Below are 26,358 nucleotides of genomic sequence, written 5' to 3' on the forward strand. Positions count from 1 at the left end.
TACTACCTGCAGCCTGCCCCTCCCCTATTCTGAGCTCATAAATAGCCCTGGGCCCAGCCACATGGGAAGGAGAGAAGCACCTGACTGCAGTCCCTCTCCACCAAGAGCTATTCCATTGTTCAGTAAAATTCTACTCTGCCCTCCTCACCCTTCAATGTCCAGCATATCCTCACTCTTCTTGGGTGCCATGCAAGAACTTGGGAACCACTGAACACGGGTACAAGCTATAACACAGGTGAGCTGGGGCACCCCAGCATGGTAGAGTGAGACCCAGGTGGGGTGTTGCTGGCTGGGGGTCCCCAGTTTGCAAAGAGACCAAGAGTAAAAAGCTTTTATCACTATTCTAGGTTGAGTGTCTTAATAGACCTACCAATTAAATGCAATACAGAATTCTCACTTGAATTCTGGTTTAAACAGTCCAGCTGTAAAAGGCATTTTAGGGTCAGCTGGGGAAATTCAGATAATGGATCAGGTAATAGAGTCCATTAGGCAATTAGTCTTAATTTTGTGAGAACAGTACTACAGTTATATAGAAACATGTTCTTGTATTTTAGAGGTTTGGGCTGAAGTATTTAGGAACTAAAAGTCATGATGTCTGTAATTCACTTTTGAATACTTCAGGGAAAAAAGAGATGGAGCAAATACAGCAAAATGCTAACAACTTAAATCTAGGTAAAGGGGACTGAGGTAAGCTGTGTCAAAGAGCTATCCTTACACAGAGTTAGGACCCCGTCACTCTTAATCACTAGGCGGCAGAAGGACTTTCTGCCATGTCCCTCCAATACCCTTGAGCCCCTGTGTGTTTTAAATTTCAAGTCACCAGCTCCCAAAAGAAAAACTGATAGCAACCCAAGCAGGTTTGATGCCAATGGCTCATCACACACAATAAAGGAGCAACTGTGAATGAATGTCTTGCAACCTTCTTTATGAAAGCATGAGATTCTATAGTTGGTTTGTCTCAGCCAGCATTGCTAAGTTTTAAGAAAGCAGCTTTATAGTCTCAAATGCATCCCAGGTAACCTCAAATGAAGCCACTGATCATAATTAAGGAGAAAAAGGGAGGGGAGTTAGGTTTAAAAAGTTGCATTAAAATGACCCTATTTAATGACTGCTTTAAGCCTATGACAAAAGGTTAAATGTCTTGAGCTTACTGAAAAAGAACAGTTTGAAATTTGAAAAGCTATCCTAAGTTTAAAAGAAAAACTTTAAGATCCTACTTAGCAAAATATACCTATTCTAAATCTAATAATAGTTGATGACACTCCAATTCAAAAGGCTTACTCAGCTACCATCAAATACAATGGCCAGCTCTTTAAATCTGCTAACACAAAAAGGTACCCCTCAAAAAAAGAAATCTCAGGGTTTTCGAGGAACCCTAATAGTCATCTAGTCCCATTCAATTCTCAAACTTTTATCCTCAAGAAGAGATCTATCACTGAGCACAGCATCAGAAGTCACATAAATCTGAATTTAATGGGTCGCACCACTCCCTATACCCTTGTTTGATCTCAGGCTGATGATAACCTCTCAGTTTTCTTACCTATCAAATGGAAATCCCCTCGTCACAAAATTTAGGCAGAATCTAATGACATTACATTGGGTTCCATACGCATTGCCAGCCAACCTGTGAGCACTCAAGTAACAGCCTCTAACTAACTTCTCTTAAGAGATTAGGCCCTGGCTCAATACCTAGCTCTACAACTTACTAAATTTTTCTTGCCTCAGTTTCTTTATCTGCAAAAAGAACAATAGTGCCTGCTGCATAGGACTTTGCTGGGAGGACCCAATGAGCTCCCATGTAAACAATTCAAACCATATCTGGCACACAGCAAGTGCTCAAGAAACATGAGCTGCTGAAACTCACTACCCTCCTTCCTTACACCCATGTTAAGAAAGCATGACTCACCTACCCTAACTGCACGCTTCACCATGGCCAAACACCAAGGACTTGTTCCTGCCCCACCACACAGTGTCTAAAAGACATCCAGAAGAGTCAGTGGTCTGCTGAACCTGAGGTTCCTGCTGCTGTTTTGGCCTCTGTTTCCTGGACCTGCCTTGGTTCCTGACCCTGTTGGCGGCTGCCTGGTGCCTGCCTCGCCACCTGTACCTCTCCTCTATGGAAGGATGGCCATGGCACTCCATGGTGCCTGCGTCCTCCCTAACCCATCACTCGTGTCCTTGGCTCTCTCCTGACCCCTAAGGTGAGGGTCAGGTGCAGAGCCATGACCTTCTGTGCCCAATCCCAGCTGGGCTTCATGTACCCCTAAGCAGAAATTTCTGGGACCTACCACAAGAAGAGAGTGTGCTCCTTCTATAGGGTATAAAGTAGTCATTCTGCACAAACATCAGCATCAAACGGAGACCGTTTCTTGCCTGCCATCCCACTGACTCCCCCAGATTCTTTTCTCAGAGCCCAGTCTTGAGCTTGCTTCCCTTAACCTCCTCTCTCTATGTTCACTTTTCATCCAACCCCTAGGCAGGCCTCCTGTGCTGGTCCACAAAGAGCCTTTGTGAGAATGAGAAATAAGCACCTCTCCTGGATGCTTGGCAGAGATGCTTGAAGAGCCAATGGGACCTCCATGACAATGAGAAAAAAGTACCCCTTCCTCCAGGCTGGCCATCAGGTGACACAGCACACCATATTGTGTTCCATTCAATGAATTCAAGGCTGTTTACCAGGTAACTGTCATGTGCCAAGATTTCCAGACCTGCAAACAGCAATAAGACAGGACTGGAGTCTCTGAGCCTCCCAAGTCCGCTAAGACAAGGGGCCGCAGGAGGAGGGAACTTGTAGACCTGCTATAGCCCTAGGAGCAGCGGTGTTCTGTCCCCTTGGGCTGGGGTGATGAGCGGGGCAGCAGTGGTCTGTCCTCTTGGGCTGGGGTGATGAGGCCGGCAGCAGTGTTCTGTCCCCTTGGGCTGGGGTGATGAGGGGGCAGCAGTGTTCTGTCCTCTTGGGCTGGGGTGATGAAGGGAGCAGGGGCCTCAGCAGGAGTGTTGCCACCTAAACTGGGCCCTGACACATGAGAGGGCAGCTGCCAGAAAGGATGTGAGCAGATGCCAGGCAGAGGGGAAAACACAGGCAAAGGCAAAAGGCAGCGACTTCATGGCATATTTAGTGAATGTGAGTTTCTAGTGAAGGGATGGGAAAGGGAGGGAAGGAGAGAGGGAAGAAGAACGGGCTCACTTCATGCAATCTTTTGGTAAATACTTCCTGAGAACCTGTTAGGTGCTATGTGCTATAATAGGTCCTGGAAAACAAAAATAAGTAAATAAAATAGAATCCTAGTCATCAGAGGAGAAAAATCTAATTTCAGGAGAAAGAAACAATTCTAAGTATAAAACAACAAGTCAACCTCACAGATAGAGCTATGCACAGCACTTCCCAGGGGTCATGGACACCCCAGAGACAGGGAGAGGTCTGCTAGGGGACAGAGCAGCAGCCTGTGTGACGGAAGAGATGGGGACCCAGCTGGTGAACATAGGATGGGCCACTGAAGGAGTCGCCAGATAGGGGTGAGGTTAGGGCAGGGTACATCCTTGGGAAAGGGGATAGCAGAAACGGGACACAGGCACACAACGGTGAGCTGTGGCCACCCCATGTGGGCTTGTTTTGAGCAGGGTTTTACTTCTCTTTTGATGTCTTAGTGGCATTTTACGTGAGGCCTGCTTTTTTAAAAGGTGCTTTTTATTTTTTTTTTCTTTTGCTTAGCATTTTTTTAAGCTGTTTTGAGGAAAAAAAAATCACATTCCATTTTTTTTTCCCATGATATAGATAATAAAGGCTGGACGTGTCTGACCTAGGGTGACGGCAGTCTCAATTTACATCTTATGTCCGGACGTCCCATTCAATGTCGCATTCATTCCAGACAAAAGCGTCCCAGTTTAGATGACAGATTCTATGATTATATGACTGCCCTTTTTTGTCCTCAAGGTATGGTCCAAAGGGAAGCATCTTTCTCTGCCATTGCTGTTTCCCACGTGGGCCAACTGCTCAGATGTTCAAGTGGAGTCGCAGCTCGGTTATCCAATCTGCTCTGAACAAAGGCTCCTTTAATAAAGTGAGACTTGGCTGGAAGGAGCTGAAAATGATCTTGGATCCTAAATACTGGACTGGGGCAGAGACGGCCGAAAAGGACAAGGGCATTTCAGGCACAGGCCTCTCAAGGGGTAAGGGGCCACCTCCAGCTAGGAGGGAGGCCCCACACCTAGGGCCCCAGAAACCCCCGGCCTCTGAGCTGGAGCTGGAGGCAGCTTCCATCACCACCTCGGAAGGGCAAGAAGAGATGACGTGCTCCAGTCCTCCCACCATCACCCGCCCCGACCATCCTGCATCCCCAAACATCACATTCTGCCCCCCAACCACCAATCCCTTCCCAACCTCAGGCCAAGTGGCCCAGGGAACCTCCCTTGGAAACAAAGGTGTCCGAGTCCCAGAGATGCAAATCCCTGATTTTAAACACATCATTGTCTACAGGATTTCTGCCACTTTAAAGGCTCTGAAATGCCTCTCATGAAAATGCCCTTCCTCTTCCACCCATTATCCCGTCTATAGCAAGGGCTCCAATGCTTACCCAGCCTTTTTGCTGCTGAGGGAGAATGAGGTGTCTGATCAGGCACAGAGGTGGGGGGAATACTCAGGGAAGAGACTTGGAGAAAAGGCATGCCGGTGGCCCAGGGCTCTAAAAGAGACGGTGGCTGCCAGACAGGACACTACCAAACCTCTGCCCAGTGACTGCTACCTTGAAACACAACAGAGCTGCTGCCAACGGAAGTCACTTTGGGGTTCTTCCCCACATGCCAGTTACAAATAAACTGCTATCCTTGTTGTACACTAATATACGGTGGCATGAGTGGTTTTAAGGGATTTGCCCAAGATAGCATGGAGGGCGAATGCAGGTCGTCTGGCAAAATTTTAAGGCAATGAGCAGTGCCACTCCAGAGTGAGACGCCAAGATGGCATTAACCCACACTGTCACCTCACACTTGCATCTCAGACCCACTGGCAAATGCATCCCTGAAGAACTACAGCACTTCAGAGGAGGGAGGAAAGCAGGGATGTGTGTGCCTACTTATCAATCTAAGAAAATGAAGACCAGAACCCAGGGTTCAGAGTTTCTGATGCATTTTCTGGCACTTGGTCCACCTGGCCACAATACGATTTATCTTTCTAATTAATATCACGAATATTCCTTTCCACCATGTCCCTTAGAAATGACCCTGCCTGCTATTACCTAAACAGCAAAAATTCAAGGTTCAAATCTGCTCTTGTAAGATTTGGAGCCTAATTCCACTACAAATCAACCTTAAATCTACTTAACTTGCTTAGAAATACAATGTGAATCAATTTTTTTTTTAATGGAAGTTTGGATAAAACAAAATAAAAACCCAATCGAGCTTAAAAAGAAATCACCAAAATTTTCTAAATCCAACTTCCTCCTTCAGCACTATAGATTTCACTGGAAAGAGTGAGAATACATATTTTTAACATAAGAGCACAATCCACTACCAGTCGGCATGCAAATGTTTACATTTTTAAAAGATAATTTTTGTTTTTTTTTCCCTTGGTGCTATACGTTAAGTAGTAGGAGAAAGATATTAAAAAGATGTCTGTCCCCAGTAAATTTCTAATCTAGTAATAAAAGCAAGTGAAAGAAATACTAGGAAACCACCAGGTAATGCATCTGCAAAAGCTAAAATGACACTGCACCTACTGTGGCAGCTAAGAGGGATTAGGACAGGAAAGACACATGCTTTGATACAGGAATATCAAATTTTCTTTCTTGGAATTTTCTTGACAGGCTTCATGGAAATGCAGAGCATAAGGTGGGCTTTGCTACCAAAGCAAACTTGTGAGTTTCAGGAAACAGTATTTCAGCTGGGTAACAAGAGCCCAGACTCATGGAAATGGCTGAAAGTGTTGCTCTGAAAGGGAAGAGAAGGGAAGCAGGGATGCTTCTGCCCATGCCTAGAGACCTGGATTATCCTTGCATGAATGCAGGCACATGGTGAACCACTCAGTGTGACTTCACGGTCAAGCAAGAGAGTGCCTTCAGGTGGGATTTGCTTCACTCTGACACTATCAGCAGTACAGGCTGATGTCAGTGCCCCTGTGTATAAGGTTCTTTGTGACACCACTCAGAGTCCTAAGCCTCCGTTAGTCACTTGAGGCACTTCTAAGTACAATAGTTTTTTAAAAGATTTCACTGACATTTGCAACAAATTTTTTTCTAATTCTTTTGGTGCCATTTTAGTAACAATTGCTTTAATAGACAAAACTCAATCATGCATGATCTATCACAGGTGAGAAAATAGAGGCATGCTTACTAATGGCAGCAAAAGGTTTCTGTGGGGGTGTGCGGGATGGAACAGCTAGCTAGCTAGAAAGGGGCTTCTTTACAGAGGGACTTCAGTGTCAGGCAGGGGCACTGAAATCTAGGGGTCACCAAGGGCCACTGCACAGGGGACTGACAGGGAGAATCCAGTGGCTGGAACTCTCCTCACCAGTCACCTGCCTTCATTGTTAAACCCCACAGTATTTTCAGGCTACCGTGCCACAAAGGAAAACGTACTGGGTAGAGGCAGGAGGAGTGTTCCTGTCACTCGTCAAACATCACTGGCCCACGTGACCTGCACAGGTAGTTTAACCTTTCTGGATTTAAGCTTTGTCAACCATAAAATGGAAAAGTTGGACTAGAACATCACTCATGTCCATTCTAGGTTTAAAGTTCAAAAGATCTTTGGTCTCCAAAATCTGGTTAAATTCTAGTGCCACGTGGCTCCACCCTCACCCTGCTCCCAGTCCAATAACTTCATGCAACACATCGCTGACAGCCAATAGGAACAAAAGGGCTGATCTAAAGATACAGGAATATCAAGTGCAATACTGAAAATAAAAAAGGTGAAACACACAGAAAGATCTGGCTGCTTCCCTGCTGGTACTTCTAGAAATGCCACAGAAATCACCACATCCGCCCCAAATCACCCAATCTCTTAATTCAGATTATACATGTCAAGAATATCCAGTTCTCCTAGAAACAAAATGACACTTTTATGTTTCCCTAAGTTAGAAATATTTTTAAAGTATTAAAATAAGCACAGCCATAGTCCCAAACTGTATTTTTCTACTGAGAATACAACACCAGAAGCTAATCTCATGAAATTAGCCCATGTGACGAACAAGCCTGTTAACTACCGTTGTGATGCTAAGTCCAGAAGCCCTGTGCAAAATGTGGTCCTGGAACCAGCTGGACCAGCATCACTTACTAAATCAGAATCCCTGCAGGTGGGGCTCAGCCAGCTTTGTCTTAAGAAGTCCTCCAGGTGATTCTGATGCGTGCCTGAATTTGAAAACTGCTTGTCATTTTTCAGAAGTCCACAGAAATAAAAACAAAGCCAACATACCTGGCTCCAAAGATGTCCTTTTTGGCGAGATCAATTCCAGAAACAACTTTTACTCTGAGAATACGGGACTCTCCCTGTGAGAAGGAGAACAAAAAAAGAGGTTAAAAACCTGATATTCAATCAATCACTCTCTCATCCAATATTAAAGTCATTGATTTCTACTCAGTCCAGTATTGGGATACAGAACAAATCAATTCAAGCATAAGCAATTCTTCCTTACACTGAAGTTCAAAAAGCAATATTCCAGCTCTAAAAGTCTGTGACTCTAGACACTTACAACATCCAAGTTAATTAAGCACAAGTTTAATTCAAAGTAAGTCATTAAGATCAATTACTCCTGCCATTTAAAGTTAGATTTTCCAGCTGTACCAAGAACACAATCACACACAAAAAACCATCTAGATAAATGTCCAAGTGCCACAAGTTTGCATAAATATAACAAATAATTCCTCTTTTGAAGTTGACATATTTGTATGTGACCTGCAATAGAAAAGAATTTAATGTGGTAAAACATTTCAAAATTATAGTGCTTTTAAAATGTTGGCATCAACAAGCAAAAATAATTCCTTAGTTCCAGTAAAAAGAAATAAAAACCATTCTAAGTGGAAACCACCCCAAAGTGTCTTGGAAATCAATCAACTGTTCATTTGTTCATCATTTCTTCATTCATTCCAATATTTCCTAAGAAGCTCTTATGCCCGGGGCCTTGAAATACAGACATGAATATACTCCAGGCTCTACTGAAGGCAACAAACAGCCCAGCAGTACAGGACCCCATGACAGCTTAGAGAACTAGTTAAGGGCTACGACATTTAGGACAGGTGAGATGGCCTAGGAGAAGGTGGTAGGCAGAAGTCCACAGGATAGCTCAGGTTTCCAGTTTGGGTCATGAACTGTCAACATAAATTGAAATAGAGGACTGTGTCCAAGGTGTCTATGAAGCAATCGGATGGAAAACATGTATCACTAAATGGGGAGAAACGTCTGGTCTGAGTTAGAGACTCACTCAGCAGTTATCAATGTAGAGCTGGCAGTTATAACCAAGATCTGCAGAAACCTAGCCTAAGAGTGAGAATAAAAAATGGCTCAGGGGCCAGGTGTGGTGGCTCATGTCTGTAATCCCAGCACTTTGGGAGGCCGAGGCAGGTGGATCACGAGGCCAGGAGTTCGAGACCAGCCCGACCAACATGGTGAAACCCTGTCTCTACTAAAAATACAAAATTTAGCCAGACATGGTGGCATGCACCTGTAATCCCAGCTACTCAGGAGGCTGAGGCAGGAGAATTGCTTGAACCTGGGAGGCGGAGCTTACAGTGAACCAAGATCACACCACTGCACTCCAGCCTGGGTGACAGTACAGGCTGATGTCAGTGTCCCTGTGTATAAGGTTCCTTGTGACACCACTCAGAGTCCTAAGCCTCCGTTAGTCACTTGAGGCATTTTCTAAGCACAATAGTTTTTTAGAAGATTTCACTGACATTTGCAACAATTTTTTTTCTAATTTCTTTTGGTGCCATTTTAGTAACTTATCAATTGCCTTAATAGACAAAACTCAATCATGCATGATCTATCACAGGTGAGAAAATAGAGGTGTGCTTACTAATGGCAGCAAAAGGCTTCTGTGGGGGTGTGCGGGATGGAACAGCTAGCTAGAAAGGGGCTTCTTTATAGAGGGACTTCAGTGTCAGGCAGGGGCACTGAAATCTAGGGGTCACCAATGGCCACAGCACGGGACTGAGGGAGAATCCAGTGGCTGGCACTCTCCTCACCTGTCACCTGCCTTCATTGTTTTTGAGACTCCGTCTCAAAAAAAAAAAAAAAAAAAAAAGGCTCAGGATGGAGTCCCCAAGAACACAATGGCTGACAGCGCAAGAAAGAAGTAATACGAAATTCATCTACCCAACATGTTTAGTCAAGACCTAGGTGAGGGCAAGAAAACCTCAATGATTATAGAATGTCGAAGAGAACAATGGCAGGGCAAAAATAAAACATGGAGGGTACAGGATGGTGGATCTTTGTCAATTAGCTGCATAGATCAAACATACATCCATGCAATGGACATACATCCTTGAGATACTTCACACTCCAGAAGTCTTCCATCCACCCAACCGTCCATCCAAGCAGGTATCCCAACACAAGACTGCCCAAGTGGCAAGCACAGTGTCCTCATAATACAGTAAAGAACATGAATATGGTAAAGAAGATGTTCTCAACTCGTTTGTGCCAATGTTCTTTCAAACATGGCCTGCTTTCAAGGTTGGCAGGACTGAATGTGTTTGCCAGTCTTCATGAAAGGATTAAGGGATGTAAAGTAACACCAGGCAAGCCAGGGATAACCAAGACAATACCCTACTATACCAAAGGGCGTCTCAAAGTGCTTACAGAAGCATCAGGGGTTAACTACTCTTCCTTGTTCCCTGAAGCGCTGCAGGGACTGCTTTGCCCATCTCTGGAACACTCACGGGCTGGGAGTCAAGGTTCTTTCTTTAGCACAGGATGTTATGTAGGCCAAGGCTCTTTTCTGGTTCTCACAACAAGTTGTACCCTGCTGCTAATCATCTGATGCCTCCATGGCCTGCTCAGCTCAAATGATGTCACTGCTAGAGTATTTTTTACACATGCTTCAAAACCTGAAGTACCTATAGTACCAGCTACTCGGGGAAGGGCTGAAGCATGAGGATCACTTGAGTCCAGGAGCTCAAGGCTGCAGTGCACTATGATCACGCCTGTGGAAAGCTACTGCACTCTAGCCTGGGCAACATAGCAACACCCCATTCTTTTTTTTTTTTTTTTTTTTTTTGAGACAGAGTCTCACTATATCACCCAGGCTGGAGTGCAGGGGTAGGATCTCAGCTCACTGCAACCTCCACCTCCCAGGTTCAAGCGATTCTTCTGCTTCAGCCTCCCGAGTAGCTGACATTACAGGTGTGTGCCACCACGCCCAGCTAATTTTTGTATTTTTAGTAGGGATGGGGTTTCACCATGTTGCCCAGGCTGGTCTTGAACTCCTGACCTCAGGTGATACACCAGCCTCAGCCTCCCTAAGTGCTGGGATTACAGGCATGAGCCACTGTGCCTGGCTGCAACACCCCATTTCTAAAAAATTTTAATGCACAGAGAACCTGTAATGACATTTCTTTATTCCACAAGTATTTACTGAGTACCCATCATGTGCCAGACACGTTACCTGGAGATAGAGATGTAAACAAGACAGAGTTTCTGCCTCAAGCAACCCACCATCTAGTAGGCGGAAGACAGACTATAAATTCATAATGCAAGATAATTTCTGATGGTGGCAAGTGCTCCAAAGACAATATGACAGTTAAACAAAAGCAACTGAGTAGAGGGAGAGGGAAAATGCAACTGCGGAGAGGAACATTTATGGCTGAGAGATCAGGAAAGGCTTCTTTGGCAAAAAGACACTGGAGCTGAAGCCTGAAGGAAGGAGGCCGAGTGGTGCGGCGGGGCTGGGAGTTGCAGGAAGGGCTGACAGCAAGCCCCGTGTGATGGGGGAAAGCTGGTGAAGGATGGCAGAGTCAATGCAGAGCACCGTGGGACCTGATGGGGTCAAGGACCACAGAGGCCAGCCTCAGGAGAGGGTGGACATTATCCCGACCACTGGGGGGGAAGCACTGTAAAGTTTTAAGCAGGCGAGTGACAAAATGTAGCTTCAGTCTTTGAAAGAACCACTGTGGCTGCTGTGAGGGAACAGGGCAGAAGGAGGGAAAACAATTGGACAGAGATTCTGGCAAGAACTTTTAATAAGATAGAGATGGAGAGGTGAGCAGATCCAGCATATAAAAATGTATCTGAAATAAGCTTTTTTTAAAAAAAGTTTCAAAATGGTTTATAAAATTGAGTTACAAACATGCTAGCTGTTCCACAGAAAGGTGTCCCTTTTCTACCCAGACATGCAACTTGACTACATTTCCCAGTCTTCCTTGAAGTTAGGTGCAGTCATGTGACTAAGTTCTGGCCAATGGAATGTGGCCAAAAGGTATGAGGCCTCTTCCAAACTGGCCCCACAAGCCCCTCCCACTCAGCAGCCTTCATTCTCATCCATGTCTCTCTGCGAAATGGGGAAGATCCTGGAGACAAAGAAGGAAGGGAGTAGAGCCAAGCACCCCCCGCCTCCTGACCCTCCCCAGAAATGAACTGGAGATGAGACTTTTTCTGTTTATTCCCATCCAAAACCAAAAGTTGTTATAGCAGTCTACCCTCCAGTACAATGTAATCTCATTTTTAAAAAAATGTCAATGATATAGCTGCATAGAAAAAGACCTGGAAAGGTTGATGTTAGTAGTAATTACCTCTGGAAAATGAATCATTTCTTTGGACTTACTTGCATTTTTTTCCTTTTGAAGCATTAAATATTTTGGTTTAGAAACCAGACTTTTGTTAAAAAAAAAAAAAGGAAATATTAAGGAAAGCAAAAGAAAAATTTTAACTTCACCGTTAATGACACCATCCAGGCTTGATTTTGTCATAAGAAAAACAAACCTTCCAGGCACGGTGGCTCACGCCTGTAATCCCAGCACTTTGGGAGGCCAAGATGGGTGGATCATTTAAGGTCAGGAGTTCAAGACCAGCCTGACCAACATGGTGAAAACCCTGTCTCTACTAAAAATATAAAACTAGCTGGACGTGGTGATGCATGCCAGTAGTCCCAGCTACTCAGGAGGCTGAGGGAGGAGAATGGAGGCAGGAGAATCGCTTGAACCCAGGAGGTGGAGGTTGCAGTGAGCCGAGATCGCACCATTGCACTCCAGCCTGGGCGACAGAGTGAGACCCTGTCTCAAAGAAAAAAAAAAAGAAAGAAAGAAAAATAAACAACCCTATGAGTTATTTTTTAGGTGACTCACAAAGGTACAGAGCTGCAAATATGGAAGACGTGAAGGGGTTCTCTTATGTAACATGTAGGCAACAGCTGGGAGGTGACCTTTACTGAGCAATTACTGTTTACAAGCACCTGTTGCAGGAAATTTTACTCCTCTCTGAAGCATTACTCTATAAAAATAGTTTACACATGCATTTTAGAGACACAGCAAAAATGTCTTATCTTTGCTTCCTCAAAATGACAAGCTTAAACACAGATAAGCAGCCATCATCATTCTTTTAGGAAGCACATGACAAGGTGTGTAACCAAATTATCAGATGCAGTGGCCCCAGGCTGAGCCATTGTACTTTCTGAAGCATTTTATTTGTTTCATAAAATCTATGTGTGACATTTTGAACCCTGTTTATGACTCCAGTAGAATTAAATATTTAGCTAAGGTGGCTTTGCTTAGACAATGAAAATATTATTCATAGATTGGCTGTAGAATGCAGAGAAGAAACAGCAGAGTAGAAACTAGGCTGAAGAGAAGTTTCAGCATCTCTTCCTGTTATTAATCTATTGTTCTGCATTGTTATTGTGTAACGGGGTGATTCTATAAGCTTTACATATGTTTTTCTTTTACACTGAATTTTCTAATTCTTCATCAAGACATAAAACAAGATAAGGTGCCCGAGCCATAAGTGACAGCAGCACACTAACAAATAGTGTCCAAACTGAGAAACAGGTGGTAATCTGAAGGTTCCGTTGCAAGAGCGTCATCTGGAAATCCAGCAGCCCTACTCATATAAACTGTGCATAAGCAGTTACTAGATTCCCATGGCCACCCACAAAGTCTATAAAATACATAATCCATCAACAGTGTTCTTGTGGTAAAATAAATTTCAAGTTCCAACTCAAAACTCAAGATACTGGAATTTACCATTTCTCTTATGACTTTGTCTTAAGGAGGTAACTTGTTATCCTTTATCCTAATTTTCCACAATGGCAGATACTCTCCTAAAAAGTACTCTCCTAAAAAGATGATATCTGAGCTGGGAAATAGTGTTCTTCCTGCACAGGGAGCCACTGTAACCCCAGGATCACGTACACCAGCTGTTCAAGCGGACGATAAGTTCTAAGTCAGGGACTTCCACTGTTTTGTCACTCTTACCTAAATTAATTCATGTATTTACCTTCCATATTCTAAAGTACTTTTCTAGTTCTAGCTATTACCCATCACATTTGCAGGCTTAGGGTAAACACTCTCTGGATTAAAACAGATGACCAGTGTTTTTTGGACCACATAAATATGTAAGTTATATATACATTACTTAACTTTAGTTGCTTTAAAAAATAACTAAGCCAGCATATGGACCATGCCCATCGTGTGCCTGCTACACAGCAGCCACAGTCACTCTTTCCATTCCTACCTGCTCTTGCACCAGTCCTGAGACAGGATCCTATTTCATGCATTTTTAAGATTACTCTTTTTAGAGCAGTTTTAGGGTCACAGCAAAATTGAGCAGAAGGCATGGAGATTTCCTACGTACCCCCTACCGCGACACACTCACAGCCTCCCCCATGATCAACATCCTGCACCAGAGTAGTATCCCTGTTACAATTCACACATCAAAATCACCCGAAGCCCATCGTTTACCTTAGGGCTCACTCTTGGTATTGTACACTCCGTGAGTTTGGACAAATATATAATGACATGTATCCACCATTATAGTATCATACAGAGTATTTTCACTGTCCCAAAAATCCTCGGTGCTCTGCCTACTCATCCCTCCCCTGCCTGCATTTCTAAAAAAATCTCACACACTGTCCTATTGCCTCCCCACCCCACACATTTCTGTCACTTTCAACTCTTGCCAGGTTGCATCCTCTTCACTTTCTCCCTCCCCAAACCAACGCCCACCCGCTACACCTTTCCCTCTCTTAACGTTGGGTCTCACAACCTTATATTGCTGCCACCCCCTCCTAAAATCCCTCTGAGTTCTCCACATTGACCATCTAATTATACACTCAACAAAAATGCAGAATGATACTATGTTCAATGCACTGTGCTAGCAAAAAGGAGGGCCACAAAACTGAACCAGACACATTCTCTCGCTCTCAGGAGCTTACAGTCAATGGCAGAGGCAAGGTGTGTGCACAGTTGCCTCTTACACAGCGGTAGAACAGAGGCATAAGACGTGAATAGTGAGAATAAAGACCCAGGGTGGAAATGAAAGCAGCCTACCAGGACTGCATGTCCAGTTCAAACTCAGATGACAATGACAGAGGCAAACAGCCCTAACTCAACGGACTACTCACTGTCATCTCTGATCACCACTAGCTGCCCAACACATAACACGTGGTCAAGTTTCGGTCCTACAATGCTGTCAACAAGCAGACGCCCCAAGGATATGAGTTCCTGAAAAGACCGTGGGATTCTGTGCAACCTAAATCTCTCAACTTCTACTAGGTAATGGCTGCTATTATGCCAAGTAGGAAAAGGGTTAACAAATGGGAAAAAATAAAGGGATAGACTTCTAGAGCAGAACCCTAATTTAAATGCTCAAGGTGACTCTACCTTCAAGAAATGATGCTGTGTGGTTATGAAACAGGTCCACGAATTCTCGGTATTTCTTTCTTCATGAGGTGGGTAATTTCCCATGGATATCTGATTTAGTGACTCCTTTCTAATAGAATATGGAAGAGGTGACAGTGTGTGACTTTGGAGACTAAATCATAAAGACATTAGGCTTCCATCTCTCTTTTGGATCATTCACTTTGGGGAAAGCCAGCTGTTGTTATGATGTGCAGACACTCAGTCAGCCCCAAGGAGCAACCTCTGTGATAAGGAATTGAGGCCTCTTGCCTCCAGCCATGTGAGTGACTCATTTTAGAAATGGGTCCTTCTGTTCCAGTCAAGCCTTCAGATGACAGCAGCCTTGGCTGACATCCTGACTCAGGATCATAAGAGACCCTTGCCTGCTACATGCCAAGGCACATGTCAGAACCACCCAGTTAAGCCACTTTTGATTTACTGACCCACAGAAACTGTGAGATAATAAATATTTGTTGCTTTATAAGCTGCTAACTCTAAAACTAATTTGTTATGTAGCAATAGATAACTAACATACATTGTGAAAAACCCAATGCAATAATTAGAGTCTCACTTATCTCTTTGCTAAGTCGAGATTTTCCTACGTATTAGGGTGATTCTTCAAAATAAGAAAAAAACAGCAGTGAGAAATAAAGACTATTGCCTGTGTTTTCTATCATGTCAAAGCAGTGGCATTTTTCAGGCAAAATTAACAGAGCTTGGTGACTTGTTCAATATAAGTGCAGCAGCAGTATTACTTTTAAGAAACATGGAACCTGATACCACAATAAATACAGTCAAAATGTGAAACCAAGACTACTTCAGAAAACTTAACATACACGATCATTTAAGTATGAAATTAAAAAAATCCAAAAAGAATGACAATCAAGAGATGCTGAGATACTTACATGTGCCACTGAAATAACTCTAAATTCACAACTATTCTCTACTCCACAGCCTCAATGCATGTTATCGCTAATGGCAGGATGGTCCAACACCAGTTGGCTTAAGCTCATTTGTTCATTCTTTCAGAACCTATTGAATACCTATTATGTGCCATGCTCTGTATAGCTGGTGGTGGTGTGAGGCAATGTTTCTGCATCCAAATTCGCTTGCTACCATATTAGTCCAATCTTCTTAAAATGTCCCTCTCCACTGCTCTGGTGAGACCTCCCTAGGAACAAATGAATCTAATTAAAACTGCCTGGCCTGCCACTGAAGGCTCACCACAAGCAGCTTCACTGCTGCTGTAAGAACAGCCTGGGCTCTGCACAGGGACCCAATTCTTTTCTTCCAGTTGGTACCTGCCTGTCCAACATCTATTCCTCATTGCTCTGAGTCCACACAGTGACTCAACCCAAAGTGCCTGCCCTGTGCTGAAAACATACAAGGAATAATGACTCAATCACACAGAGTTCAAGCCTGCAAGATTTACTTTCTATTATGTATAAGGAGAGTAACCACAACAAGAGACACGTTCAATAATGTGATGAGTAATATTCTTCAGGAACTTGGAGAAGGAAGAAATTAACATACACTCAAGGGGTGGGGAGGCAGAAAGGTGGGGAAGTTGGAGAAAGCCGCAGATGAGTGAACGTTTGGGCCAGGCCTTCAAGAATGAGAAAAGAGGAGGGAAGGGAAGAGAAAGTTGATGTCCTGGGAGGAGCTGATGTGCCAGGGAAGCAGGGGCAGGTGCAAGAACTGAGTGTGGCCTGCACCTGGCTCCATCCTCTGCAGGATGCAGAGCAAACACAGTAACCAGGTGAGTGGTGGCTCAGGGATGCCATCACCCTGGATGACAGCACAGAGGGCATGTGAAAGGGAGAGGACAGGGATGCTAATTACGTGGTCTTCTCCACCATCTGGCAGATAAGCATGGAGGACAAGGGAATGGCTCCAGTGCTCCTGATGGGGGAAGAATGTGGCTGGGTGACAGACTGGTTTTACAGGGCTAGAGAGAAGGAATGCGCTCAAGTTTGCAGTTTTGTTATTAGTGGGGGTTGCTGCTATTAGCTGGTAGAAAATAAAGAGGAGTGGTGGGTCTTAGGCTAAGGGAAATAAAGGAATAGGGGTTTCTTGGATTTGAGGTTGTCTTCCCAGTGGGCCCGCAGGGCAGTTAGAAGTCAGAAACCAGAGCTCAGTACCGAGAGATCAGACATAGACACCCAGCGTGGGAGGCCTGGCTACGTGACTGCCTTCAGACCAACCATGTATTCTGGCACTTAAGTAATGAGGCAATCCAGTCTTTTTTTTTTTTTTTTTTCTCTCTCTCTCTCTCTGTCACAGGTTAAGTCTTATTTCCTCAACTAGACCCTGAGGCTGCACTGTCCAATAAAGTATCCACTAGCCATGTGAGGCTGTTTAAATGTAATTAAAATCAATTAAAATTAAAATTCCATTCCTTGGTCACACTAGCTACATTTTGAGTACTCAATCACCACCCATTCCCAGCGAGCACTGTATTAGACAGTGCAGATAGAGAACAATTCCATAATCCAGAAAGTTCTACAGCAAAACCCCACTCTAAGGGCACTAACACAATGCAAGAGTGCAGCAGGATTTGAATAATCCCTTGTGAAAGGAAAGAAAAAAAGGAAAAGAGGAAGGGAAAGGACCCCTATACTTCACCCAATTATAACTGAGAACACATGAGAACACTACAGAATTGAGAACAATTGAGAACAGTATGGAATTCAGCTACAGTGTCACTCCAGTGAAGTAGCTATAGTGACACAGGAAATGACTGTCTGGAAATGATACAGGCTTCACTATGACAATATGCTCTAGCATCAATATTTCACCTGCAATATTAAAGACTGGCATGCAAATTAAGTGCCTATCAATTAATAGGCACTTAATATGAAGCCTAATAAAGCAAATACTGAATAGTGCAGAAATACATTCTTGCAAAGACATTTTAAAAATCATTGTGCAAATCAACAGTAGGGAAGGTGGCTTGATAGAGTGTGACAAAATCTGGGAGTCTCTGATGAGTCCAGCATAGGCCAGCATCCTAATGAGGTTGCAAAGCTTGCACAGCATTACCAGGTAGAGTACTCAGGAAGCAGAGACAGAAAATCCCAACAAAGGCTCCCAGTCCCTGTAAGAGAACTGGAAGGTATTCAGAGAGGAAGAGCTGGTAGGAAAAAGAAACTAAAATTCAGTTAAAGCAAAACAGCTGAAGGAATGGTAGTGGCCGACCACCTAGAAAACTCCCTCTGGGGGCCCTGTGGAGATCCATCAGGCCCCAAGGATGCCCTGTGGGAGAAGCCAACTGTGATTCATAGGGAAGAAGGAGGCCTTCTAACAAGGACATCTGTCGAGTGAGGGACTGGCAGAGAGCCGTGACCACATCCTCCTGCTGCAGGAGACCAATGCCAAAGGCACTGCGTTCAGGCCCCAAATGGTTTCTGTCCATTCCAGTGCTGATTCCACATGGTCTGCACTGAACCACACATGTGTGAAGGGGTGTTTTGATCCATGCCTTAAAAGTGCTTGCATGACATTTCTTTCTTTCAATGACATTGGATGCCTCTGTCTCTGACTTTTGAATAGAGCAGGGCCACGGCACTTGAAGTGTTTTTCCCAAGTTCTTGGCAGATATCACTATTCCACCATCATTTCACCAATAAAAGCCATCACTGAAGAAGAGGTGGGTAAGCAGGTGGGTTTATGGGGTGTGGCAGGTTCAGGGTTACTCGTGGGTGGAGGCTGGGATCAGTTTCATAGTCATGGACATGCTCACCTCCAGGAGACTCACATCTACCATGACTCAAGTGTGCATCTCAGCCAAAATGCAAATTCCTCCACGTGTGAACAGATTTTTAGAGTGACTCTCAATCAAAAATGTTTGATCTTCACATGCCAAGAATCCACAGTAATTCAATGATTATGGGGAGGGGAGGAGGCTGTCATCGAGCAGGGCCCATGAAATAAATAAGCTGGGAAGAGTTCGAGCTTAAAGGACACAGTCACTCTTTTCCACTAATTAAAAACTCTCCTTTTACCAGAATAGCTGGTAAAACTCCCATAAAAAGGTCTTCAAAGAATCCACTTATCAATGGTTCTTTTGTTCTGAATCTCTAAATCCTAAGACAGGAAACATTTTTAAATTCCACCAAGATCACAAAGACAAGCATTATTGGGTGTGTATAGTTCTAAAAATGATCATATAAACAATGGCACTCTGTTGAAAGCCAAGAATTATAGCTCAGGATCTAAAATTCTAGATTTTTTCATGGCAGTCATAACCTTGACCTCTCTCAATAAAGTCAAGTCTGGGTTTCTGGATGGGAAGTGTAGTTTGGACTAGAAGAGGTCTAGATTTCACAAGGTAGGAGCTGCCAAGGGCCCCCAAAAAGGCATTCTCTGGGGTTAGTTCTGTTGCTTCATATCTGGATCTCACTAGGTAGGCTCAGAATAGCTTCTAGCATCTTAAAGACACACAAGAACAAAGTTCTCCCCTCCCCCCCTACTTTTTTTGTTTGAGACAGAGTCTCACTCTGTTGCCCAGGCTGGAGTGCAGTGGCATGATCTCAAGTCACTGCAACCTCCGCCTCCCAGGTTCATGCAATTCTCCTGCCTCAGCCTCCCAAGTAGCTGAGATTACAGGCCTGTGCCACCACACCCAGGTAATTTTTGTATTTTTAGTAGAGGTGGGGTTTCACCGTGTTGGCCAGGCTGGTCTCAACTCCTGGCCTCAAGTGATCTGCCCACCTCAGCCTCCTAAAGTGCTGGGATTATAGGTGTGAGCCACCACACCAGGCCCGAACAAAACTCTTAAGAAACCCAAGACAAGCGACGAGCTGTAAATTTTAAAATGAGAAAATGGCCTGTTTTATGGATCTGGGGGCTCAGGACCAACGACTAGCATTTTCACTCTGTAAGCAAATTATAACCAATCAGCAGGCTGCATGGGGAGCATGCACTCAGAACCAGGGCTGAGCTTGATTATTCAAACACGTGCTGTGCCCATCTCCGAGAACAGGGAGACTTCCTGCTGCTGGCTCCCGGGTGCTGGAGTTCCTGGACCCTGGACAGGCCTTCGAAGGGCACTGCCAAACAGAATCCTCTCTGGGCTTCTATTTCCTATGCTCTAGGCTGCCATTCCCCTTCCATTCCCAGGCTCCGTCCTGACAGTGCCACAGAACTGACAAGGTTTCTCCTCTGCAGATGGCAATCAAATCCCAACCCTGCCTCCTGTGGATCACCTCCACTGGAACTCTGGATGTTCCCAAACGCTTCAGCCATGCATTTACAGATAAGTTCTTGCTTCATTCCTACCAATACCTTATTTGCTACTAGCCCAATCCTCATAAGATAACTATTTCTCATTCCTGGGTAGATATGATGTTCTTGCTAAGTAAGTATCCACACTTGAGCTACAGTGTGACGCCCCCTGCACTAACACTTACTGGCCACTGCAAGAAAGTGACTAGGAGGACCAAGGCCCTGAAATACCGAGGAACCAGGATGGCCCGACATCCAAGCTCTACAACTGATTCTGCCATCTGTCACATTCTGCAATGACTGAGAGGAAACTGCTGGTCATCTCAGAGGAATTACAAAGATCAGGGCTGGGAAAAAGTCCCAACTCTGAAAGAAAGGATTCTATAAATTATACAGATGGAGCGTATGATAGTTCTTTCCTCTACCAGAACCACCAATTTGCTAATTTTGCTCAGATCTCCTACTTGTCCTTTAGGGATCAGCCTAAGTATCACATTATCTGAAGTCTTTCCAGGGCTCCTGGACTAGTTAAGTCTTCCTCCAACAAGCTCCACAGTACCCTATAGCTCTCTTCTTGCCCTTTACTGTCTTTGCTTTTAAAATTAGCTGTCACAGCCAGAGATGGAGCTCTCAGAGGGCAGGGGCAGCGCAGATCACAGGGAGTGACAAGGATAAAGGGGTATGTGCAACCGTTCCTGGCCAGAGAGCCACACAGCAATCCCTCATCCTGCTTAATACAGACTTCCTAGACTCTCGCAAAGAGCTGGGCACCCAAATAATTTTTTTTAATTATAAAAAATATATATTTGACAGATTATCTTTTCATCTATCAAGTCTCCTTTTCCTGGAACACTGTTACATTGGTGGCCAATGGCTATTAAGATACATTTCAAAAGGGTTTTCACTAAGTTTTCCTCCAACTACCATAGGATGGGCACACTAATTTCTTTTTTTTTTAATTATTATTATACTTTAGGTTTTAGGGTACATGTGCACAATGTGCAGGTTTGTTACATATGTATCCATGTGCCATGTTGATTTCCTGCACCCATTAACTCGTCATTTAGCATTAGGTATATCTCCTAATGCTGTCCCTCCCCCTCCCCCCACCCCACAACAGTCCCCGGAGTGTGATGTTCCCCTTCCTGTGTCCATGAGTTCTCATTGTTCAATTCCCACCTGTGAGTGAGAACATGCGGTGTTTGGTTTTTTGTCCTTGCGATAGTTTACTGAGAATGATGTTGTCCAGTTTCATCCATGTCCCTACAAAGGACATGGACTCATCATTTTTTATGGCTGCATAGTATTCCATGGTGTATATGTGCCACATTTTCTTAATCCAGTCTATGGTTGTTGGACATTTGGGTTGGTTCCAACTCTTCGCTATTGTGAATAGTGCCACAATAAACATACGTGTGCATGTGTCTTTATAGCAGCATGATTTATAGTCCTTTGGGCACCCAAATAACTTTAAGGGAAGTGAATATATGACGTCAATCCAAACCAAAGTTGTAGAGAGAATTACTAAACAGTTTGTGAGCATTTAGAAAAGGAGAATAATCTACAGCTAAGGTTCACTAAGAATAAGACATGCAGACAAACTTATTTCCTTTTTGATAAGGTTAGTAGCTCTAGATATGCTGCCTGCACAGGGTACGTAGACTTCAGCCAACCAGCCAGCAACACCAATAGTACGCTCCTATTTATTCTAGACAAGATGATCATGTGAAGATGAACTAATGGTAAGGCTGGGTGAGATATTGCATCCAGCTGCTAACTCTTATCCAAAGTGTAATCATCCAGCCAGACACAGTGGTTCACGCCAGTAATCCCAGCACTTTGGGAGGCCCAGCTGGGCGGATCACCTAAGGTCAGGAGTTAGAGACCAGCCTGGCCAAAATGGTGAAACCCCATCTCTACCAAAAATACAAAACAAATGGGTTGGCGGGGGGGGGGGGGGGGGTGGCATGTGCCTGTAAACCCAGCTACTTGGGAGGCTGAGGCAGGAGAATCGCAAGAACCCAGGAGGTGGCTGTGTCAGTGAGCTGAGATCATGCCACTGCACTCCAGCCTGGGTGACAGAGCGAGACTCCTTCTCAAAATAGTAATAAAAATACAAAAAAATTAGCCGGGTGCAGTGGCGTGTGCCTGTAGTCCCAACTACTTGGGAGGCTGAGGCAGGAGAATCGCTTGAACCCAGGAGGTGGAGGTTGCAGTGAGCTGAGATCACACCACTGCACTCCAGCCTGGGCAACAGAGTGAGGAGATATATATATGTGTGTATATAAAAGCAAAACGAAAAACACAAAGTGTAATCATCAGAAAACTCCAGGAAAGTGTCAGAGGGTTATGTCAGGGGGCTGTATTATTAGCTGCATTCTGTGCAACGTTCTGAGCCAGGAAAATCTGGATGAGGATATTGACGGCAGACTAATCCAATCTGTAGCTGATCTACACAACTGGATAAAATGTCAGATGACTAAATTAGAATCCTGAAAGATCTCATCAGACTGGGTGGCGGGCCAAGTCCCACAGGATGGGGTTTTACAGTGGTATGCACACTCGGATGTCCGAAACAACACAGGAAGCAAGAAACATGACAATGAGAACGTCAAGAGCAGGGGAAGAAATCTTTGGGGTTTTATTTTACCTCTAATTCATTATGACTCAACAATATGACAGTATAAACCACCTGTGTTACCAAAAGTCCAGAGCAAGTAATGTCATCATACTCTGCCCTGGGACAGCATTATGTACAAACCCAGGGGGCACGATTAAAGAGGGAGGTTGTGGTTTGCTTTAAGTAAATAAGACAAATTCCATACTGTAGAACACTATGTAACCTTAAGAAAGAATGTTCTGTACCTACAGGTTTGAAAATTAAAGACAGACTCATAGACTAGAGAGAACATTCTGGAGGATATGCCAGCCTTACCATAAGATAGAAAGGGTGTGTGTGTGTGTGTGTGTGTGTGTGTGTGTATACGAATATTTGCTTACGTAAATGCATAAAGCAAACTGCATGGACACAAGAAACTGGTAACACTGGCTGACTCTGGGGATAAGAACTGTTAGGCTAGGGATGGAAGTGACGGAGAAAAAAGAAGACTTTGAATTTAAAACCATCTAAATGTATTCATAACTCAAAAATTCATTTTAAGTAGCCAGGATAGTTAATAAACAGGCAAAAGTCACAACAAGAATGACTTTGAAATGTTTAAACTGGTTTTTCTTATTTTTATTTTTATTTTTTGAGACAAGGTCTCGCTGTTGCCTAGGCTGGAGCGCACTGGAGTGATTAAGGCTCACTGCAGCTTTGACCTCCCAGGCTCAAGCAATCCTCCCACCTTAGCCTCCCAAGTAGCTGGGACTGCAGGTGTGTGCTACCATACCCAGTTATTTTTTTTTCCTGTTTTTTTTTTGGTAGAGATTTCCCCATGTTGCCCAAGTTGATCTCAAACTCCTGGGGCTCAAGAGATCTGCCCACCTCTGCCTCCCAAGGTGCTGGGATTTTTACAGGTGTGAGCCACCACAACCAACCTAATCTGGTTTAAAAAATAATAGAGAGATAGAAAAGACCAGATTCTTTCATGGGAAGGAGGAGGAGGTGGCAGAAGTCAAGTCATTTTCTGTTATGAGGTTGCAGAGGGCAGCTCTCACCCAAGGAGCCAGCATGCAGGAGAGCAGATGAGTCGTATTAAGGGAAAGGAACTGGTGGTCATTAACCCAGGTCAAACAGGGGCAGACGGCCTCCCGAGGCTGCGGGCTGGCCAGGTAGCACTGGGGAGGGACCAAAGGCTGGGAGGCTGCTAGAAATGTGGGGCATGGGAGGCGGTGGGGGGTAGGATAAGGAACCACATGGCCCTGATGTTCCTTCCCATCTCAGGGCCATTGTGATTTTAGAAGGCCTGCACACGAGGAGCCAAAAACTCAATCTAAGAAGAGCTGCACAAGATCACACACTTGATGCATGTATGTAACTTCTCTAAGACAAAGCGCAGGGATAATTACAATTCCCATCTATTTCATAGTGAAAAGCAGACTGTTCGTAAACCAGAATGTTTTCTACTCACAACAGTCTCAAAATATCAGGGATGCAATAACCAATTGAAATGAAATTGAAGCATCTCTAGATAGCATCTGGGGAAGGGCGTATCCGAATCTTAAGTCCCAAAACAATTTATGGTGGCTAACCCACTCTCCAAGAGATGTTTAAAATTCCTTTTAGGAAGAACACCAACATTTCTACTACAATGGGCTGGTCACTGGACTAGTTTTAGATATAAAAACAGGAAGGGAAGAACTACATAAGAAAGTAAAAGAGGTTTCTGGTTCAAGGAGTGGCAAGGACCAGCTTGAATCCTCCACAAAAGTGCAACCAAGACAGCACTGAGAAACCAAATCACCAGCTGGGAAGACAGAGGAGAGATAAACCTAGCCTGCAGAGGGGCTGCAAGTAGAATTCCACTGTCTCATTAGACATCGAGAAGTCAGGAAGCCCAGTGCCACCAACTTGGGAGAGCTGCAGGCTTCAACCACAGGACAGTAGATCCTGGGGGTGACGAGGAGAACAGTACATGTGCAACTGATGATGTCTAGAAACTCCCAAAGCAACGCCGTAGTTCAAACCCATCCCTGATTCCTCACTTCCCTTCTGCCATCCCTGTGGCTGAAGGCCTGCAACTGACCACACACCATGAACGATGTTCACCCTAATTTATCTACCAGGCACCTGCATACCACAGACAAACCGTTGAGATTGCTGGCTTCACATTTAGGAGACAAACATGCCACCGGCCTCATCTTGGCCATAATCATGCTTCGAGAGCTTTACTTCCTTAAAGCGTGCAAATGTCCATTATGAGATTTAACTTTTCAGCTCAGCCTCATCACCCATCCATGCCACCTTACCGCAAAGAAATAACTCATATCAAAAACTCATTAGCAAGATAAACAACTGAAAAACTCCTTAGCTTACTGGATTTTTCTTGTGTTATGAATCATAAAATTTTTACAAAGCAAAATAGAAATTTGTGAAATTATTTTTTTCCAGTTTCCTCATAAAATACCTAAGATCAAAGGATTTCATCTAACTTGGAGCATTTTTTTTTTTAACTTAAAACTATCAAAGTCAAATTGTCTCGCTTTTTTTTTTCAAAACACAAGATAGTCTCAATTACTATGTGGGTGGGTACTGCTTCAAAAGGGATATATAACTAAGTAATATCAAAACTAAAATGACAAATGTTGGGTTATTTTCAACAGAACACTTTGAGAGGAAAAATAAAACAAACATTAGGATATTCTTTTTGAAGGCAACTGCATGATGCTAGATTGTGTCCACGGACTAGATTTCTAAAAGGCCATCTAAAATACATTTTTACATACTCATTCCTCTCACAGGTAATATCTTATGAAGTTTGATTATTTTTGAATTGTCATAATATGGACTTAATATGGGAGGAAGGTAGTTCCAAAATGACAGAAGAAATCGCTTCCACATTACTTTTGGTTTTCTATTTACATATACAAACACATTTTTCTCATGTCACAATAGTATCTGAAACATTAAGAGGTGCTCATAAATATTTGAGGAATAACCGGATTGTTTTGCTATTTATTTATTTATTTATTTATTTAGAGATGAAGTCTCACCCTTGTCACTCAGGCTGGAGTGCAATGGCATGATCTTGGATCACTACAACCTCCGCCTCCTGGGTTCAAGCAATTCTCGTGCCTCAGCCTCCCAAGTAGCTAGGATTACAGGTGCCTGCCATCACGCCCGGCTAATTTTTTGTATTTTTAGTAGAGACGGGGTTTTGCCATGTTGCCCAGGCTGGTATCGAACTCCTGAGCTCAGGCAATCCACCCACCTTGGCCTCCCAAAGTGCTAGGAGTGTGGGTGTGAGCCACCACACCCAGCCAAATAACTGGATATTGTAAAACAGTTGAGCTTAACTACTCCTGCACTGGAAGCAACTTCTGAGATTCACTGGGTCCAAAGGGTGGTTTGGACTCAGCAGGTATTGTCATTGTCACCCTTTGTGACAGCAGTCATTGTCACTAGTTTGGCCCCTTGGGTCCCAGTCTTCCTTTCTCACCCTACAGTTCTCTCTCTTTGAAATCGAAATTCTACCCCAAAGAGGCGGAAGGTTCTATCTGGGCAGTACGCACTCTGCAGGATGCCTGAGCTCGGTTACCAGGGAATCCTGCAAAGCCAGGACTGCCTGGGCACAGTGTTCCTTTCAGGAAACTTTTCTTGGCCTTACAGACTTTTTAAACGCCCATGTCACGTGTCCATTTCTCACATTATTTT

The 26,358-nt window shown here is 44.1% G+C and overlaps 1 protein-coding gene across 13 annotated transcripts in view; it reads right to left on the reverse strand.

The window, feature by feature from the left end:
- NEDD4L (NEDD4 like E3 ubiquitin protein ligase) overlaps positions 1 to 26,358 on the reverse strand; it is a 367,577-nt gene that overhangs the window by 232,263 nt on the left and 108,956 nt on the right. For all 13 annotated transcript variants that reach the window (XM_030810341.1, XM_030810348.1, XM_030810349.1 and 10 more), the window contains one exon: positions 7,405 to 7,478. In XM_030810341.1, coding sequence (XP_030666201.1) covers positions 7,405 to 7,478 — 74 coding nt within the window. The remainder of the gene's footprint in view (positions 1 to 7,404; positions 7,479 to 26,358) is intronic.

The sequence above is a fragment of the Nomascus leucogenys genome, chromosome 4 (genome assembly GCF_006542625.1).
Source record: "Nomascus leucogenys isolate Asia chromosome 4, Asia_NLE_v1, whole genome shotgun sequence".
Taxonomy (NCBI): domain Eukaryota; kingdom Metazoa; phylum Chordata; class Mammalia; order Primates; family Hylobatidae; genus Nomascus; species Nomascus leucogenys.